The sequence below is a fragment of the Lonchura striata genome, chromosome 3 (assembly GCF_046129695.1).
Source record: "Lonchura striata isolate bLonStr1 chromosome 3, bLonStr1.mat, whole genome shotgun sequence".
In the NCBI taxonomy this organism is placed as follows: Eukaryota; Metazoa; Chordata; class Aves; order Passeriformes; family Estrildidae; genus Lonchura; species Lonchura striata.
Window position 1 is genome coordinate 44,467,304 of NC_134605.1, and position 18,565 is coordinate 44,485,868.

The 18,565-nt window shown below is 37.7% G+C and overlaps 1 protein-coding gene across 3 annotated transcripts in view; it reads right to left on the reverse strand.

Annotated features, from left to right (window-relative positions):
- PCNX2 (pecanex 2) overlaps positions 1–18,565 on the reverse strand; it is a 149,571-nt gene that overhangs the window by 64,936 nt on the left and 66,070 nt on the right. For 2 of the 3 annotated variants that reach the window (XM_077782113.1, XM_077782115.1), the window contains 5 exons: positions 14,955–15,047; positions 14,322–14,472; positions 13,700–13,723; positions 10,121–10,262; positions 6,496–6,673 (listed from right to left, as the gene is read on the reverse strand). In XM_077782113.1, coding sequence (XP_077638239.1) covers positions 6,496–6,673; positions 10,121–10,262; positions 13,700–13,723; positions 14,322–14,472; positions 14,955–15,047 — 588 coding nt within the window. The remainder of the gene's footprint in view (positions 1–6,495; positions 6,674–10,120; positions 10,263–13,699; positions 13,724–14,321; positions 14,473–14,954; positions 15,048–18,565) is intronic. The other variant, XM_077782114.1, reaches the window with a different exon arrangement.

The window sequence follows — 18,565 nt, forward strand, 5'->3', positions numbered from 1 at the left end:
CCTCACCAGGAACCTGCATCGGCCTCTGGGGTGCCCAGCCCAAGAAAGACATGAACCTATTAGAGTGGGTCCAGAGGATGCTCAGAGGAATGGAGTACCTCTCCTATGAAGAAAAGGCTGAGAGAGTTGGGGCTGTTCAGCCTGGTGAAGAGAGGGCTCCAGGAAGACTTTAAAGCAGCTTTCCAGTTCCGAAAGCAGACCTACAAAAGAGCTGGAGAGAGGGACGTTTTATAGGGGCCTGAAGTGATAGGAGATGGGGGAATAGTTTTTAACTAAAAGAGATTTAGATGAAGTTTTCAGAAGAAATTCCTCACTAGGAGGGTGGTAAGGCACTGGAACAGGTTGCCTGGAGAAGCTGTGGATGTCCCATCCATGGAAGTGTTCAAGATCAGGTTGGATGGGGTTTTGAGCAACCTGATCTGGTAGAAGGTGTCCCTGCCCATAGCAGGGGAGTTGGAACTTGGTATCTAAAGCCAATTCCAATCCAAGCCATTCTAGCATTCTATGCTAAAAGTAGGCATAAGAAAAAACACCAAGTTTGCAGTACTCCAGATTTCTCTTTCAGTGCCTGCATAACACAGACAGAATAGGCCTCTATCAGCATAAATGCACGTGAACATAGACCTCAGTGCATACTGAGGCATACTGACCCAGGGAGTGTGTGCATATCTCCCTGCACCCCCAAATGCATTTACCCCCTTCTAGAGAAAATTAAAAAAAATAAAATAAATAAATAAATAAAATTAAAAAAAAAAAAAAAAAAAAAAAAAAAAAAAAAAAGAGAAAATGTAAATTTGGAATAGTGTAATGAATGAAGCCTGACAAAGAGGTCAGTGACAGAAGGCTGAATGAAAATTCAATTAAACCATTCCTCCAATATTAAGAGGAAACATGAACTGTACAGTGCCCAAGAGTTAAGGAGTCTATGGAAAATACCACTGGGATTATCCTGTCAAATATCAAATGTAGTCTTGGGTATTTTACTCAGCAGAAAGTGTCTTAAAAGGGTTTATATGCCAGATATTAAAAGTTGAGGAAACAGCTGTGAGCCAAAAGGGTATAGATGATTAAGACATTGGATTTCAGTATGCACAAATGGCAAGGAATGGATTAAAATATGAATTAACGACTTAGACCCAGAAGCTTTGAAGTGAAACATCAGATTTAGAGAAGGATGAAAAATCAGAAGAGGAAAGGAAAAAGAGTGAGGCTTTTGAATTATAAGTCACACCTAAATCAATGAGACATGCCAGCTAACCAAGAGTTTTATTGCCACAAAGGCAATAAAAAGATCCAATAGGTTAATTACTTGACTTCAACAAAGCACCAAGAAGGTCAATGCACTTGGCAGCATTTTCTCATAAAATGAAGGAAAACAAGATGACACACAATTTCTTTCCTGTCCAAGGGATTGTGTTGCAGATGTTGAAAGTTAAGCCCGATCAACAAAGGTCTGCCAGGTTGCTACAAACTGGCTGCATTAGCTGGATCTACTTTGACAAAGATCATCTTTCATAAACATGTGGTCTTGATACTATATGAGAAAGAAGTATACAGAAAGAGAAAAAATTCTTATAAAAACGTGGATTCCTTTTTAGCTGGAAAATGTATTCTGGGAAACAAGAAAAAATATCAAACAGGGAAATTGTATATTTAAGTGAGCTCAGCAGGAATAAGAGTACTTAGGCAAATAAATTCAGTGTTAATGAAGGCAAATTTAACAAGCTCTGCTTCTTTGATTATTTTGCCTTATGCATGAAGACAAATTCAGAACCCTCAGAAGATTTGATGATAAGAAAATACAAGGTGATTTCATATTTTTGTATTGCTAATTAGTTCACATACACACACAAATTAGGAGACCATTAAACTGTGTGACAGTAACATATAAGACAATGAAAGAGCTAAGAAGTTGTAGGCCTGTACATTAGAAGGTTAATGGCACTTGGGCTTATCATTCCCATTCAGATCTGTATGGTAGATGAGTGTGCAAGCTAGGGATGCCTCACTCTTTAGGGCTTAAAGAAAGCTGCACAGATTTGTCAAAAACCCGTATTCCAAAGAACAAGTAGAATTTCTCAGCTGTGCTGTAGAGATGAAAAAGTTGCTGGTAAGAGCCAGTTTAGCAGCATGCTCCCAGTGGTGAAGGGACTGGCAAGAACCTCCTGCTAGGCTTTTGTAGTAGCCAGGAGCACACTAATAAGCACAGGAGCATCCACAGCCACAGTACAGAGGTTTTTGCTGTCTTTGCTCCTTCAGCTCAACATCAGCTCTGCTTGAGGTTCCAAAAGCAGTTCAGGGAGATACTATGACTCCTTCCCACCAGCAAAATTTAGAGGTTGCCTGTGGTACTGGATGAAACGGAAAATCACATTTTTAACAGAGCACAGCAAAAGAGTTGGGGACAAGTCTTGCTCTGAGCATCCTTTTTAACATTCAGCCAGTTCCAAACTGATATTTCCTGCTGTCTGAATGATTTGCAGTCGCTTCTACTTCACACTTAAATACTGGTTCATTCCTGAGCAGCTACTCCAGACACCCTTCAAAAGCATCTCACACATCTGCCACAGAAGGCAGTGCTGGGTCCATTACTGTTTTAATTTTTTTTTGGTTTTATCACACTGAAGAAAAATGGACTGGGTGAGCTATATCACTTAACCATCCATATGCTCTTCCTCTGATAGCTTTTGCATATGTTAGAGCTTTTCCTCAGTTAAATATTATGCCAGTAGACAGCAAAAGAAAGGAAGAAAGGTCCATCTTTTCATCAGTTCCAAATAAACTAATCAAACCATTTAATATTTCCACTTTTTTTTTTTACTTTATTACAAGAAAGAGTCTCAGATTTTTTCCTAGTGTTATAAGTCTAGGAAGAAATCTTCTAAGGCCTATTATATATTCCATCTTTGCTATGCTTATGAAGAATATGTTCTCAGTTTTTTGTGTGTTTCCATTTTCATTTAATATGAACATTCTTATTAACCTTTGCACTGGCATTATCTCCTAAAACATCCAGGGATAACAACTGGCTCATTTGAAAAGTTTACATGGAGTCATGTAGACCAAGACTGTCTTGATTATCTGGTTTGACTTCCTGCAGAATATACATCACAGCATTACACCCACACATGTTGAATGAGTAACCACAAACTTTTAAAAGGCCATTCTGTTTTAAAAGGCCAGTTCTTATTTAAAGATTATAGACAACAGCAGTTTTGGACAAAAGCTTCCCAGGTTGTAGTCAAGGACACAACTTGGTCTTGCTACGTGGAAAGTCTTAATTTAAGAAAAATGGAGAAGTCCTGTTTCACTTGAATTAAAAGCTGCAATCATTCTGAAAAACAAGTAAGAAAATATTTCCTAAATGTTTATCTTGCTGCCTTTCCAAGGCAATTTGAAATACAAAATAGCACACTCTGCGTATGCCTAAATCAACATTTAGTGTTTTCACATTCTGTAAATTGTCAAAATGTAAATAGCTAATCATTTTTTAAAAAGAATTGAATTAACTGTGTGACATTAGTAAGTTCTATGATGTTAAAAAGACAAAAAATTAAAAAAATTCTCAGGAAAAGAACTGAGTAGACTCTCTCTTTCTCTGTGTTACCTCAGTGTGGGTGTTGTGTTTAAGAGAGATGAAAATCTGTGAGCAGCAATTCGGACTTCCATGTCCCAGCTTGCTCAAGGAGCGGTATGCTCATTTGGAGTTTCTGATTTGACTAAATTACATTAAATTAACACCACAATGGGGAAAACAAGGGAAGCACAATCAGTGAGCTATTTAGAAATAATCTACAAAACATTATTAGCAAAGTTTTATTCCATATAATCTGCATCAAGAGTGACTAGTGCAGTTGTGAATGTCTGTTGAATTGAGATTCTTTCTTCCCCATTGCCTGGTAGAAGAAAAAATATTACCACCATGTTTTGAAAGCATGCAAAGCTTTTTATGGGGTAAGCTTGCTTAAAAATTGCCATCACTGTGACTAAGACATCGCTTCTAGTGTTCCTTAATTAAGAGAGTGGCAAACTGACATTTCCAAGGTGCAAACAAAAATCAGTCATGGCTGTGTAATAACGTCTGCATAGCTAAAGGTGACAGTAATAGACAGTATTTTAGATTTTGTTTGTATTTTAAAAAATAAGTGCAAACATAAAAATGGCTGAAATACAGAGAGAATCTATGATGCAGCTTGCTTGGAGACCATAGTATGAAATAAACACACATCATCATTGCCTCAAATGATCATATCCGTTACTGAAATTCCACAATGCTGAGTTAATTAAAGCTCAATTCTTAATTAGGGTAAAGAAAAGTTATGCCCTTTATGATTTGAAATTAAAAGGTATTTAATTGCTATTAGCTGCAGTGTGATTTTTCATATTATATCTAATGATCATTGTGAAACTGTGCATGTGCTTTTGTAATATAAATAATTCAACCATTTGACGTAGAATATTTAAATGGAACAAGGACAATTCCACTTGCTGAACTACTGACCCGCAAAATTTCAGGTATTGTTAGATATGAAGATGGAAGATCAATGCTAAAACCACATTTTCAAAACATGTCTGCAGCACAGCCTGCAGTCTAGTAGAGTGTAGTTATTTTAGCATCTCTGCTTAATTTAATAAGCATCCTTCATTATCTCATTCTCATTGCTAACACTAGTCTTTCTACTGTGAACAGTAGCTTCAATCTACCCAAGTAACTGTAAAAAAACCTACTGAAAAGACTTTGTATCTCTTTCTTACAAAGGTATGAAATAATTCACAGCAGTATTTTGTGATATGCTCAACATTTTCAAAATAATTAAATAGCGGAACTTTCAATTCTGGCATGCTAATTTTTTGATCCTGTAAAGAGGTTTTTAGAGAATGAGTTTTAGGACTAAGTAAACCATCATTCAGACATGGAACTTAGCAGTGATCAACTTCTCTGGAGACAAAAATTTACCCCTTTCTCTAGAGAACACAGTAATGAAACAAATACTGAAAAGTGGCATAATGCGAGCAAACCCTGCATCGCCTTCGCGGGTTATCTTTCAGTCTAAGCTAAGAAGCTTAAAGAAACTACTCTAGTCCTGTTTTAGGATCAGAGTATGGTGGAGGGGAATCTTGTTAAAGCAGAGTTCTGTCTCATCTCTTCTAATCCTCTTCCTCTGCCCTTCCTCCCCAGCCCTTGCTTTCTCACCCCAGCAGAGGGAAAGCAGAACAACAGTTCCGAGGGTGAAGGCTCAAAGCAGGTGAAGCTTCTGCTGGAGTGTGGTCCAAGAGTTTAGCAAAAAGTAGGAGCTCAAGTTACTTCACCAAGTTGTGACTCCTCCTTTCTCATCGTCCCTTAAGCAGCACAGAAATAAACCAGGGAAAGTATTTAATTTCTCCTTCACTCTTTCCCTAAATGACTGGGAATGCCCAACATAACACCAAGTAACTGGACCTTTCCATCAGAAGCCTGAAACTTCCAGGTAGGCATAGACAGCAGTATGAGCTGATGATCCTTTTGTAGAAGGGCTAAATATCTCCACAGCACATGCAGCAATCAATATGGAACCATGTCTTTCTTCTCTCACCAACTAAGGGATGCTAACTGGGTCACTCTCACACATATAGTAGGAATCTTTTAGGAAAAGAAACCTAGCAAAGAAGCCAGAGCAAAAAAAAAAAAACAAAACAAAACAAAACAAAAAAAAAACCCACAAAAAAACCAAACCAACCAAACAAAAAACCAAATATAAAACAAAGAACAACAAAACCAAACACCTAACACCTCACTAGAATTACCCCTGGATGAATATTTTCAAATCTTCAGTACTTTCTCAGGTTTTCTCAAGGTATCTGTTAAGCCTAATTCTTTCAGTAAAACACTAGATTCCTAACAAAGACAGGGTCTGACCTGACTGATGCAGAAAGGGTTTGGTAGTTTTTTAATAAACTCAACTGGAGCACACTTCAAGAGTTAATGTAATAGAGAGGAAGGAGCACTGAGGTTAAGGTTAAGGGCAGCATCACAAGGATAACAGACTGCAAATAGGAAAAGAAAAATGTTAAGGCTGACATTAGGAAAACATTTATTATCATGAGGGTGATTAGATAATGGAATAATTTCCCAAAGGAAGTTGTTGAGTCAACCACTAGAGGCATTCAAAGGAAACAGAGATAAAAACACCAGGCAATTGATCTGGAGGGCAGTCCTGCGCTAATGACCCAAGAGGCTCTTTCAAACTCATTGAGGATTCTCCTCTTGAAAACAATTCTGAACTTTATATAGCAACACGTGAACAAAAATTAGATGAAAAATACCACACAAAGCCAGAAAAAAATTTTATCAAAGCCTGTTTTTTAAATTAACTGATTTTTTTTCCTCTACAATACAAATAATTTGAGTCTAGGTATGCATTTATTACTTCTAAAAAGTCCTAACATGTATTGATAAGCCAGGTGGCACTGAAAGTATTTTTTTTTCAAAGAAATTATAGGAGTTCTAAAACTTGCCTTATGAAACACAATGGACATCATGAAGAAATCCAGCAAGAAATTTTCTGAAATGTCTCTGTAGTCAAATCGGAAGAAGATCACAGTAAAGCTCAAAGTAACGAACTGATTAATAGGATTACAGAATGAGGAGCGGAGGAGTTTCATCCCAGCAACTGTTATCAGGATAATGTCACAGCTGTAAGAAAAGCAGAGAGAAAAACCTAATCAAGTAATATGGCATTATATTACAAAGCTCTTAAATACAAATATCTGTACCAGATGTATTTTAGACTGCTATGCATATCTAAATCTACATATTTATTAAAAGGATACAGAAGTAATATGAAATCACCACATTTATTTCACTTACGTGAAATTTTGTATTTTTCCCTTATCATTATGACACATTTGTAAGTTGTAAAAAAGAGCAAACTCTGTACTACAAAGAGTAGTAATGGCTACTAGAACCCAAGAATTTGGACCAGACATTTTTATATCCCTCTTAAAATAAAATTTCAGTCCAGGAAATACCTTGGCGCTTTCATTAATACATTACTCTAATTTGAAAAAAAAATCCCTTAAATGCAATTTTTTTTTTATTACAAGAAATTTCATCTGATGACAGAATTTATAATTTTACTTGTAATTTCATTATGTGCTGCCAAAATTCTGTATAGAAATACACATAGATGTGAAGTGTTTGAAATTCTTACTACTGTTCTTGATCAGAAAGTTGACTATTCTACATAGTAATTCATCAGATGAAATTACACTGCACCTATGTGTTCCAAAATGTGGGGATTTCAATGTATAATGAGTGAGAAAGTAGGCCAGGTATTTGCAAAATGCATGGAAGGTTCATCCATGCATTTTCCTTCATCCTGCTGCTAACCAGGAGAATACCTGCTGCCATGACTGACGCTTGGCAGGCTAGAAAGCTCTCAACAGGTTTTCACCATCCTAGCAAGATTCCACTTTTCCAGGCTGATTTTATTTTATGTGGCATTTATTCATTTTTGTCTATGTCCCGTAATGCATATGCAACTTTGAGTGCTGGTCATTCTAAAGGATCAGCAGGGCATTACTGTCGGAATGAAACACCAAGATGACCTTATTTTTCCACCTTGTCAAAACTGTTCTTTTTAATTTGCCTCACATTTCTGAATGGAAAACCTAATGACTAAGCTAAATAGATTCTGAAGCAAACAGAAGCCATCCCAGTGTATCCTATATGAATCAGTTGTATTTCATCTGTCTTTAATTTATCAGAAAGAAGAAAATTCTTTTAACATGGAGATTTTTTCACATGGAAACTTAGAGATGATAGAGCAAAAGGAAGACTTTTTTGTCACTGTGCCTGTTACCATGATGAAACTTTCACCAAGAAATGACGCTTTACAAAATAATGCATTCAGAGATAACAAAAAATAATTTGCTCGTTAGTCCTTCTTTAAGAATACTGCCACACAAGGTGCTTTTCCTGGGGCCTTAACTCCTGGGAAAAGATTTAAGGGAGTGTGAGAAGAGGGGCTGATTTCCAGTGCCTCTTGGCAGGTAACAGGGGCAGGCACTGCCTGCATGGGTCCTATTAATAACCAGCACATCAGGGTCTGGAAAGTTCAACTCCTGACTATAAAGGAGCTGTTCTGCCTCCTTAAGAAGCAAACTGCTGCAGTCCCTTAAATCACAAAGCAAGCTGAAGCTTCTTTAAAAGATAAATTCAATTTGAGGAAAACTTCAACATCAAATCCCACAAAATGTACCACCTCAGACACTTTCAGACACAGAGTGGGAGAGTATCTTCCCTTCCCTACAGCATGATGCAGTCTGATTCTTGGGTGGTCCATAAGTAAGGAATGTTCCAGCAACAGAAAACAGGTATTTATGCATTAAAACCCTCAGTAACACTGTATGTGGAAGTAGCAAGGAGAATCCAGGATGCCTCATGGGTTTACCAAGTTCAGAAAGAGGTGGGATAAGAATATGAATGCTTTGCATGTGGCATTTGGATGGCAGCTGTAGGGAGAATGTATTAAAGAGGAGAGCCAGAGGAAAAGTGATCTTGGGAGTTTCACACATAGACCAGAATTACAAGGAAAAGGAGAAAGCAGGTTTTACACAGGTGATCACATAGAACAAGGGGGATGGGGAAGGAAAGGACTGCTGTGGTATTCCCCCACAGGCCAAACAATCAGAGGCAGACAAATGTAATTACTTTCTTTAATCTCAAGACTTCTGGGGGTCTGACTCATTTCTTCTGAACACTTGAGGGAGGTGATACTTTAAAGTGCAATCTAGCTTGGAGGAATGACTATGTAAAAATAGCACCTTCCTAACCCTACATATTTGCTCTGTGCATGTATTCAGTCACGTCTGCTAGCTAGTAACAAATGGCATTCTGACTACTTTTAATTCTCCCAGCCTTGCAGAACTAAATAGAGGGATAAGTGTGGATTCAGTGTCACCCTGGACAATACATCTGAACTCTGGAAGCACCTGGGCTGTAGCATCTTCCAAGTGCCTGAGGGGAAAAAAGGTCAGTGGGGAACTAGAGAGGCTATCAATGAGTGACTGGTGAGAGTCTCTCAGGAAAAGTAGTTGTCTGGGAGAAATATGCAGAAAATTTGACTAATGCCCTAGTCCAAGCTTCAAACAAAAGGGGATGCCTAAAAGCAGGGGCTGCCTTTTCCTTATAGTTGTGTAGTTCCTAAAGCCGTGTTGCTCCTCAAAAAGTAATTAAATCAACATGTATTTTTTTACATCAAAGTTCTTTTATCTCATATTTGAAGTTAAGAATCTGTATTATTATGGATACCAAGGAACTCTCTCCCCACTCCCAGCAGTTTTTCTTGCTACTGGAACATTCCGAGGCTGTGTCTTTGTTTTATCATCTGCATCACTATCCTTCTGATAAAAAGACTGCAGAAACTCTGCTCACTGGGGATACTGCAGTCACTAAGCCTGCTGAATATCTGCAGTAGGCAAGTCACTGACTAAAATACTTACCATAAAAGGCTGTCTGCAAGGATCATACTGTGAGACCGTGGATCAGCACCACCAGTTCTTCTTAATATCTAAGACATCAGACTTCATCGAAACCTGTACCCCCACCTTTTTGAAACCACTCTTAATGCAGGACTACCCACCTTTCTACACTGTTTAATATTTCATTCAGCCTTAAAAGACTTGTATGGTGAAGCCTCTCATAACTCCTTTGGGAGACTACAGCATAGTGTTAAAAATCCTCAGTTAGGAAGTGTTTCCTGATATCCAGCCTAGATTTCTCATTTTCATCTGATTAATTCTAGTTACCCCACTGAGTTTATGCCCATTAAACACCTGCAGCCTGATATACTGTGTCTTGCTTTTAATTGACATTTAGACCTTCCATATATATCTATACATAGCTCTTTAATCTTTTAATTTCAGTCTCTCTCTCTCACTGGAGACATATTTTAGTGTGCTAAGATAGTTTTGCATTTTTCTTCAGCAAAGCCAATGATTATTGTATTTTGAACTAATATGCATGAAAGCAAACTGTGACAAGATTACAGGCTTATTTAAAAACAAATTCAATTTCTCAGTCTTCAGTCTAAAACCAAATATTCTACAAATCACATGCTTTGAGTTATAATCTACTTACTGTGTACCAAGCTTCTTGTATTTACTAATTGAGAAAGCATCAATGGTGAGTGCATTCAGTATTATGGCTGGATATAAAATGTATTTCTCAAAGCACTGTAGCCACACATAAAGCCTTTCAAACCACATCAAATGAGCAGCATCTGAAATGGAAATTCAGATAACAGATTGTGTTGTCACATCATCAGCATTTTTTGCACTGGAGTACCATAGAAGACACGACTTAGCTCACATTAATAAATATAGTCAACTAACTAATTTATGAAACAATGGAATTCATAATTTTTTGGCAATAGAGAAATCAGTTTGTTCTCTGAGTTTAGAGAGTATCTGTTTTGCTGCTTATAACTGCACTCCTGAGACACATTCAGAAACAATAAAAGATACTATATAGATGCTAGTTTTTGCATCATCCAATTATTTAATGAGTTTATTAAATAGTACTCTCAGTGGATATAATGACCCCAGAGAGGCCCTCTCCAGCTCTGGCACTGACCTGCTGAAAACCTCATTTGAACTCTGTGCCTCTACTTCCCCATCTTATAGTAGCAAAACACTATTAATTAGAATGTAAATTATCATTGACCTCACTGATAAATGAAACAACCCCCTGAGATCTAATGACTGAAGAAATATCAGGAGCTAGAAACTGTCATAGATGTTTCCCAAAACACTTAAACAGACACTGTAACAAGTATCTGCCCTGATCACATCTCACATCATTCCTCTAAAGGAATAGCTTTTTCTTTTTTGCAGTAGACTTTTCTAACAATACTACAGTGCTTAATATGAGTATTAAACAAGAACTGAATGCTCCATGCAATTCAGCTGCTATGAGAATTTAGGTGAACTGAGTGCAGAAACACATGTGCACAGACAAAAACAATGCCTTTTTCATCAAAGCTCAGCTAGACAAGGTTATTGGAAAAACAGTGAACACAAAAAGGCAGAACTTGGTATTAACTCAGAAATAAAAATGCCAGCTACTGAATCTCTAATGATCATCCCTGCGAAGTGAAAATAATTATATGTAGAATACCCCCCTTTTCCACATTCACCTTTTCAATGACAAACAAGAGATACTGACTCAATAGATTTCTACATTCTACAGGCACAGCTGTATATTGCATAGGCTAAAACAAAGATCTAAAACCAATCCTTCTAAATTAGGTTGAAGTCATGTTTTGTTAGTACCTTAAGCAAAGGCAATGCTCTTGCAAAAATCCCCCTTCAGAAAATATAAACAACTTCTGTTTCTTGCTATAACAAAAATATTTCCTCATCATTACCTAAAGGCTACCTCCTAAAAGTTCACACACACAGAAAAATGCCCATTTTGGAACCTAGTTGTTCTTCCCCATTCCTCTTCCCTCCTCCTGAGCTCAAGAACTTCAGCCATGTCCAAAGCTGAGCTCTGTGCAAGAACTCAAGCTTCAGTAAAGAGAGAAGTATATACATAAACCAAATGGAAGGTAGGTGCAGGGGCAGAGAGAGGTCTGCTCAGACAATGGAGACAGAAAAAAGGGCTCACATTCAGAAGGGGCCCTAGGGAAAGACGTGGATGATTTGAAAATGGCTTACACAAACCTGTGGGGTAGAAAAGCAGTAGTGGGGAGGAGGAGAAGAAAAAGTAGCCTAGTATATCAGGGTTTCTTTCTCATTTAGTCCTAATTTCTACACATCTATATACCATAAGCTCATACATCTTGACCTAAGCCTTTCATCCTGCAGCCAGGCAATGATAAGTAATAACCGAGTTATCTCACAGGGCATCACAAGAACTGGTCTGGTAATTGCTATTCTATGGAACACCTTAAAGTTTGAGGAGATCATCCAAAGTCTATGCCAAAGCCAGGAATAAACTTGTGGAATTGTCACAGCCAGTTGTTTGTCTAATTGCAAGTAGGCATTTGTCTTTCAACAGCACCACCCTTGTAAAAAAATAGATGAGAATTAAAATCTATGCAGTAAAAACTCCCCACAGACATCTTATTTTGTGTACTCATCCTTTCATTGCCTGTATCTGACAACTATGGGGTACTGCTGTTCTTTTTCCAAGTTTCTCTTTCTATACAAAGAGGGAACATTTTGAAGTTTAGTTCCTACATTTTTATTACAGGACAAAAGAATAAGACAGCCCATCAGACATATCTATCAAAGGGATTACCTTTTCCACAGTCTGTCTCATCTCAGACATGATAAAAAACCTCTGCAGGAGCCTAAGGGGCTGAAATATATATATATTTTTTTTTTTTTTTACTCTTGTTTTTTAACACACAACACCAGCTACATTGCAATAATACTTAGACTCCAAAGTACAGTACACATATGAGGACTGCAAAAGAAGTAAAAAAAGCCTCTTCCCCACAGTAGGCAGCATGAGAAATGCAGCTGGATCTCAAAACAGAAGGAAACCCATCTGTGGAAATCAGTCCAGCAGGTCTCTATCTCCAACCTTTTCAAATGCTGAGTCACTGCATTTAGGAAAACAATGTTTTTTGACAAATGAAGACAGTCTTAATCATGACAAGGCAAAGAAATCCTGTGTTTTTTGTGATTAAGTGCTGAAACAAATGGTGCAACTTAGGTATTTATCAGAATTACTGGTTATCAGGGACAGGAAGCCCAGGACACTGTTTTCAGCTGGGCACAGTGCTTAATAATATTTATATTCTTTTATAGCTTTCTTGGCATATTGCAATAAAAGTTAAAAGGCAACCTTCAATCAAGTCTCTGGGGTACTTTATTTATACCCAGCCCTTGTCTGGAAAGTAAATGTTTAAAACACATTAAAAAAAAAAAAAATTAAATCCTTCATGTATGGTTTTTCAGAGAGTGATCTGAATTCTTTTGTGGTCTAGTTGAAGAACAGACTAGAGTCCTCAACAGACTGTTCTGCAAATGCTGTCTTCAAACACTTCAGAAACATATACTGAGAATTATTAAGGCGTGGGAGCCATCAAGAAATGACAAGCAAGTTTTTGACTGGTAGCAAAGGAAAGAAGAGAGCTGGGGAGGAAGGAAGAAGCTTTACTTCTCAAAACATACTGCCTGCTTCAGAAATAACTCTATCAGAACAGGAAACCAGACCTCAACATACTAAAATATTGACTGATATTCACATTGTCAAGGCACCATCCACTGAAGCCAGCAGACATCAACAAGAGCAAATCTTTAAAAATAATTCAGTTCTTTTCAATCGTAATATTTCTCTAAAAGTGTTACAATTGAAATTAGAATACATAAATTGCCCTACATTTGATAATACATCAGAAAGTAGAAAATATCTGCCTCAATTTCATCAATCTTTTAAGTTTTTAAATTATGTAGAATGCCAATGTATTAGGCATGAACTATACCATGTCAAGCAACACAGCAAGTAACAGCACTGTAATGTAAAACAAAAGTCAGATCAGGCAGTGGCTCATGAAAGATCATATAAAGGATGTGAAATGATTAAGGGACCAGAACATTCAACATACGAGGAGAAACAGAGCTGGGACTGCTTAACATTGAGAAGAAAAAGCCTTGGGAGCATCTTATGAATGCCTGATTGGCAGCATTTTTGGGGTATAAATACCTGATGGGGGATGATGGAGCCACTCTGTTCTCGGTAGTGGCCAGAGACGGGACAAAAGAAATGGGCACAAATTTAAAATCCATTTCCACAAAAAACCAACATATAAACCAACAAAAACCACCAAAAACCACAAAACAAACAGAAAAAACAAAAAAACAAAAACAAAAACCAAAACAAACAAACAAAAAAAACCCACCAAAATCCACCCAAATACCACAGTTTGAAGCAACTTTTCTTATTGTAAGGATGACTGAATGCTATGTCCAGAAAGTTTATTTAGAGTCTCTACACTTGAAAATATTAAAAAGTGGACACAGCCCTGAGCAACCTGCTCTAGCTGACCCTGCTCTGAGCAGGGGCATCAGACTAGATCTCCAGACATGTCTGCCCGGCCTCAGCTCATCTGAGCAGTGGCCTGAGAAGACAACTCCTACAGGTTCACAGCTCTGCTGGTGATGCAGTGGAAAAATTAAAACCATCAGATATGTGTGCTACTCAAAAGTAAAAGGATCATTTATTCTCCCAGTTCGTTTACTTCTGGATTTTTTTATTTTTAGTTCTTCAAACCAAAGCAAGCTGGAAGTCATTGCATCCATTGTTTAGAAAAGATTGTCTTACAAACCTCTCACTTCCCGCTGCTGGTGCTCTTTGCTTTTGAGTATGGGGTGGGAGATCCACAGCCAAGGGTGATGCTTGCGGAGCTGAGGAAGGATGTAATGTGTTACAAATCCCACTGTCCACGCTAAAGCAAACAGCACAATGCTGAGAAATGGCTGGGCCAGAGCAGAAAAAAAAAAGGAAACACAGTTATAATTTACATACAATATTTTCTTTAAACATTTTTTTAACAGGTTCCATAACTGCATTTTTGTGCATATAATTTTTATTCCTATGTTCAAAATTCTTGATGTTAGGTGAATATGGATTTTGACATATGTGTTTTGCACACACAATTGACCATTTTTTTCATCTATAATTGGAGGAAAAAAAGGCAAAATGACAGGTTTATTCATTCTGTCCTCTGGGTTCCATATCATGAGAGCTGTTTAAGGAAAGAGATGTCAAATAATACTGAAATTAATAGAAATATCCAGAAACTAACTGCTTTGCAGATATAACAGCATCATCATGACCACTAAATGCATTTTTACTAACTTCTCTTTCCACAGCATCTATTCTTTCCAGTTAAAGCACCCTGTGGTTTTGCATAAGAGAGATAATACCTTAGTGGGGGGGAACAAAGATAGATACACACCCTTAGTGACAGAAACACAGTACTGGCACTGACAGCAAATGACAGAACAGCAGCTGCTGTGCAGACAATGAGATCCGATTTCAAGATTTCTTTCTGTGAAAATAATTATTTTACACACAATTAGTAAGGCAGCACTATTTTAACCAAAGTAATTACTCTGTTCTCAATTACTTACACTCTGCATTGCAATAAGGCTAATCGGCACTCCCTAATACAAAAGTATTTTCTCCACTCTGCTTTGGGAAATTATTTCTCCACACCCCAGGTCTGTTGAAGTAATCACATTTAAATTCTTCACGCCTAATTTTGAATTATATTTTTAAATAACAAAGTTATAATATTGGAGAAATGAAAGCAATACATTTTAATACTGAATCTGATTCTGCTTGAGGAATATAACTCTTTTTCATTATGACCTTCTTATTTTTGGGATTTAAAATTCTGGTTCCATTTCCAATTTTCAAGAACTAATATTTCTTATTCCCTTTCTCTTGCATTACTGAAAAACTTCATGCTTTTCGGTAATGTCTTCTAAGACACAACATTAATACATTTACTAGTTCTAAAGTGACATGTCCCATTTCCTCATTTTCTTTATTAGAAGTCGAACTGCAGCAAGATTTTGTGGATTTTAGAAAAGGCTTTTTTCCAGTATCATTGAATGATAATGAAAGGACACATCTGCCTTTATGTAAAGATCTGTAACCATGGTAGGAGTAACTTTGTTTCTAAAGATTGGAAATATCAGTATCCTTACAGCACATTTTTCTTGCTATTAAAATGTCATTCTCAGTAAACAAATAAACAAGATAGCTTGTGCACTGTGTGGTCCTCTGAATTGTGCTTCAGAGGTCACCCAAAAGCTTTTGTGAGTAAATGAAAATCTTGTCTTAGATTTATGAGAAGGGCATTTAGGTTCAGCACTCAATTCTGCTGCTAAGTTACCAAATGAGAAACTATTTGTAGCTCTTGGTTTAGAAGATGACTTATGCTTTAATTCAAAGATACCTAGAAACAACACCTGAAAAGCAACCCTTTCATTAGAACCAGAGGTTCATTTGACTTCCTGGTGGTGCAATCTAGGTAAACTTAATGAATCTCATCAGAGAAAAATAACGATGGCACGGCAAACCTACAAATAAAGGAGATAAAAAAGAAAGCAAGCAGAACAAGTGAAGAACAGAAGGGTTGTGAATTACCAGGGAAGCTGGTAGCAACCTCTATATTTAGGCTGCCTATCGCTCCCTGTTATGAAAGATGCTTCTCAGGAAAAGGTCACCTGCACCAGCACTTCCACTCACTGCAGCAGCCCTTTGAAATGCAGCAGGACTAAAAAGCCTTCAGGCTCTGAACGTACTTTTGCTTTGTCCCAGGAAGCTCCAATACAGCTTAGCTGAAATCTCAAGCAACCACCACGGTCTTTGCTCTTCCCAGGCTGCTCAGGAGTATGCACATGTCTCCAAAGGAGCGGTGCTCCCTCTGCTCTGAGAGGCATCCTTCCTTGCATGGGCTACATGTGGTGCAAAGGTGTGGGAGCACAGTCAGGTCTCTGGAACTCCTCCTGTGCCTTTCCAAAGCACAGCCCTGCTAGCCTTGCTCCTTGGCTGTTGCATTCAACAGAAGAACCACAACGATGAGGGAGCTCACAGGAAAAGCCTTCTCTTCCCTGACTAAACCTTGGCTCCCTGCCTGTCCCCACAGGTCTTCACTGTTCAGTTCTCTCCCTAGCAAGTAGCAGTACTGAAAAAAACACAGGCTGATAAAAATTAATAACAAAATTGTTACCAATCCATGTAATGGAAATTATTTTTTTAACCACTTCAGATATTTTTAAAGATGCTGTGTATAAAATCTGTGTAAAACAGCAGTATCTGAGAAAATAAAGTGGTGTCAAATTTATATGGCACTATTTCAGCCCTTTTGTAAATACACAGCATGAAAAGTCTTGATCAAGTATCATTTTCTGCACAGCTGAGTTCAACTACTCAGTAATCTAAAACAAGCTTCTAAGAACAACAAACACACTCCAATCATATTCACAAAAGCTCTTCTGTACAACCCAAGAGGCTTATTATTAAAATGGCTGATTTCTCTCACGATCAGATGACTGAAGAAGCTGACACTTTAAAAAACATGTAAAACATTAAGAATTTAGGCACATTTTGGGGAGAGGTGGCATCCTAACTTTCCATTCCGGGCCAGATCACCAAAGAGAATCTTTTCAAGCATTACATTCAAAAAGGAACACATGACACAAATTACATTGCACAGCACTTGTATTTCCCATCTTTCCTTTTGCAATCGTCCTTTTTACAGCGATAAACTCTCATAAGTTTTGACAATCCTATACAGAAAAAGGCCTATGTTTTTAAGGAAATTATTATTCAGATATTCAACACTAAATTTGACAATTGCTTTCCATTTCTGGCAATATTGAAAGTGTTTAAAGAATCATATATGTCCAGGTTTGTCCTTCTGTCCTTGCACTGAACTATTTCAAAATGTAAATATACTACTCAGCTGCTGACTGGCACAATGATCCACACAGGAACTCTCTTTTGATGCAGCCAATGCTTTCAAACTCACAAAATTCAGGCTTTTTTCCCTCTAAAACAAAGCTGAGCAGTGCTTGCTTCTGTTCCATGTCACTTCATAGGGGACGGGGTCCCCCAGGAAATGGCAGTGATTTCTGGCTGAGAGGAGCTCACAGCTACTCTCCAGGAGAAAACCTTGGGCATCTACCTGCTGGGGGTGGACCTGTGGCTCCTGGCCTTCCTGCAGAAGGCAGCCAGCTTCTGAAAACCATGTGCCTACCTTGGACCCATCTGTCTAAAGCAGGATTTTGGGTATCATTCCCAAGGCCAGGAACTTATGAGCCGAGTACTTAATAGCTCTACAGCATGATGCTTGAGCCCTCCACTGCAATTGGTCCAAAAATGTGAAAATTCAACTCTATTCACAGTTCAAATCTCTCCAGTGAGAGACAGTCACTGTTATAGTTTGGGCTGAAAGGCATTCTACACTCTCCATGTTACACTCAAGGGAAAAAAAAAGAAACTCCAAACCAACATTGCTACCTCTGATGCCTTGGGGATTTCACAAGCAGAATATATTAGAGTGGCACTTTTTTTTTTTTTTGGTTTAATTATTAACACAGAATCATAGAATTGTTTATGTGGAAAAGATCTTTAAAATCATCAAGACCAACCATTATTTTCAATTAGATTTTTGGAGCTTTGTACAAATCCTTTTATTAGCTATCTAAATGTTTGTACTAAAGACCAGGAAGGAACCTTGAGTTTGAATGTAACACATTATCACCCTCAGGCCACTGCTTAATCTAGTAATCAGCCATGCGGATGCCTACAGAAATTAATTATAATGGTAGGAGGCTGCATTCTCAAAGTTGAATGGTCAATTATCAATCACAGCTGCTTCATAATTCAGCCTTCCAAAGCTGACAATTCTTACACAGCTATTCAAGGAAAGGAAAAGGGTAAAAGTCATGTAATCAAACATTAGAGATGCTATATTTATTACTCCTAACATCAATGCAAAGCCATCCAGAAAACAACACATTAATTTTCAATATTAACCTTGTTTGCTTTCAG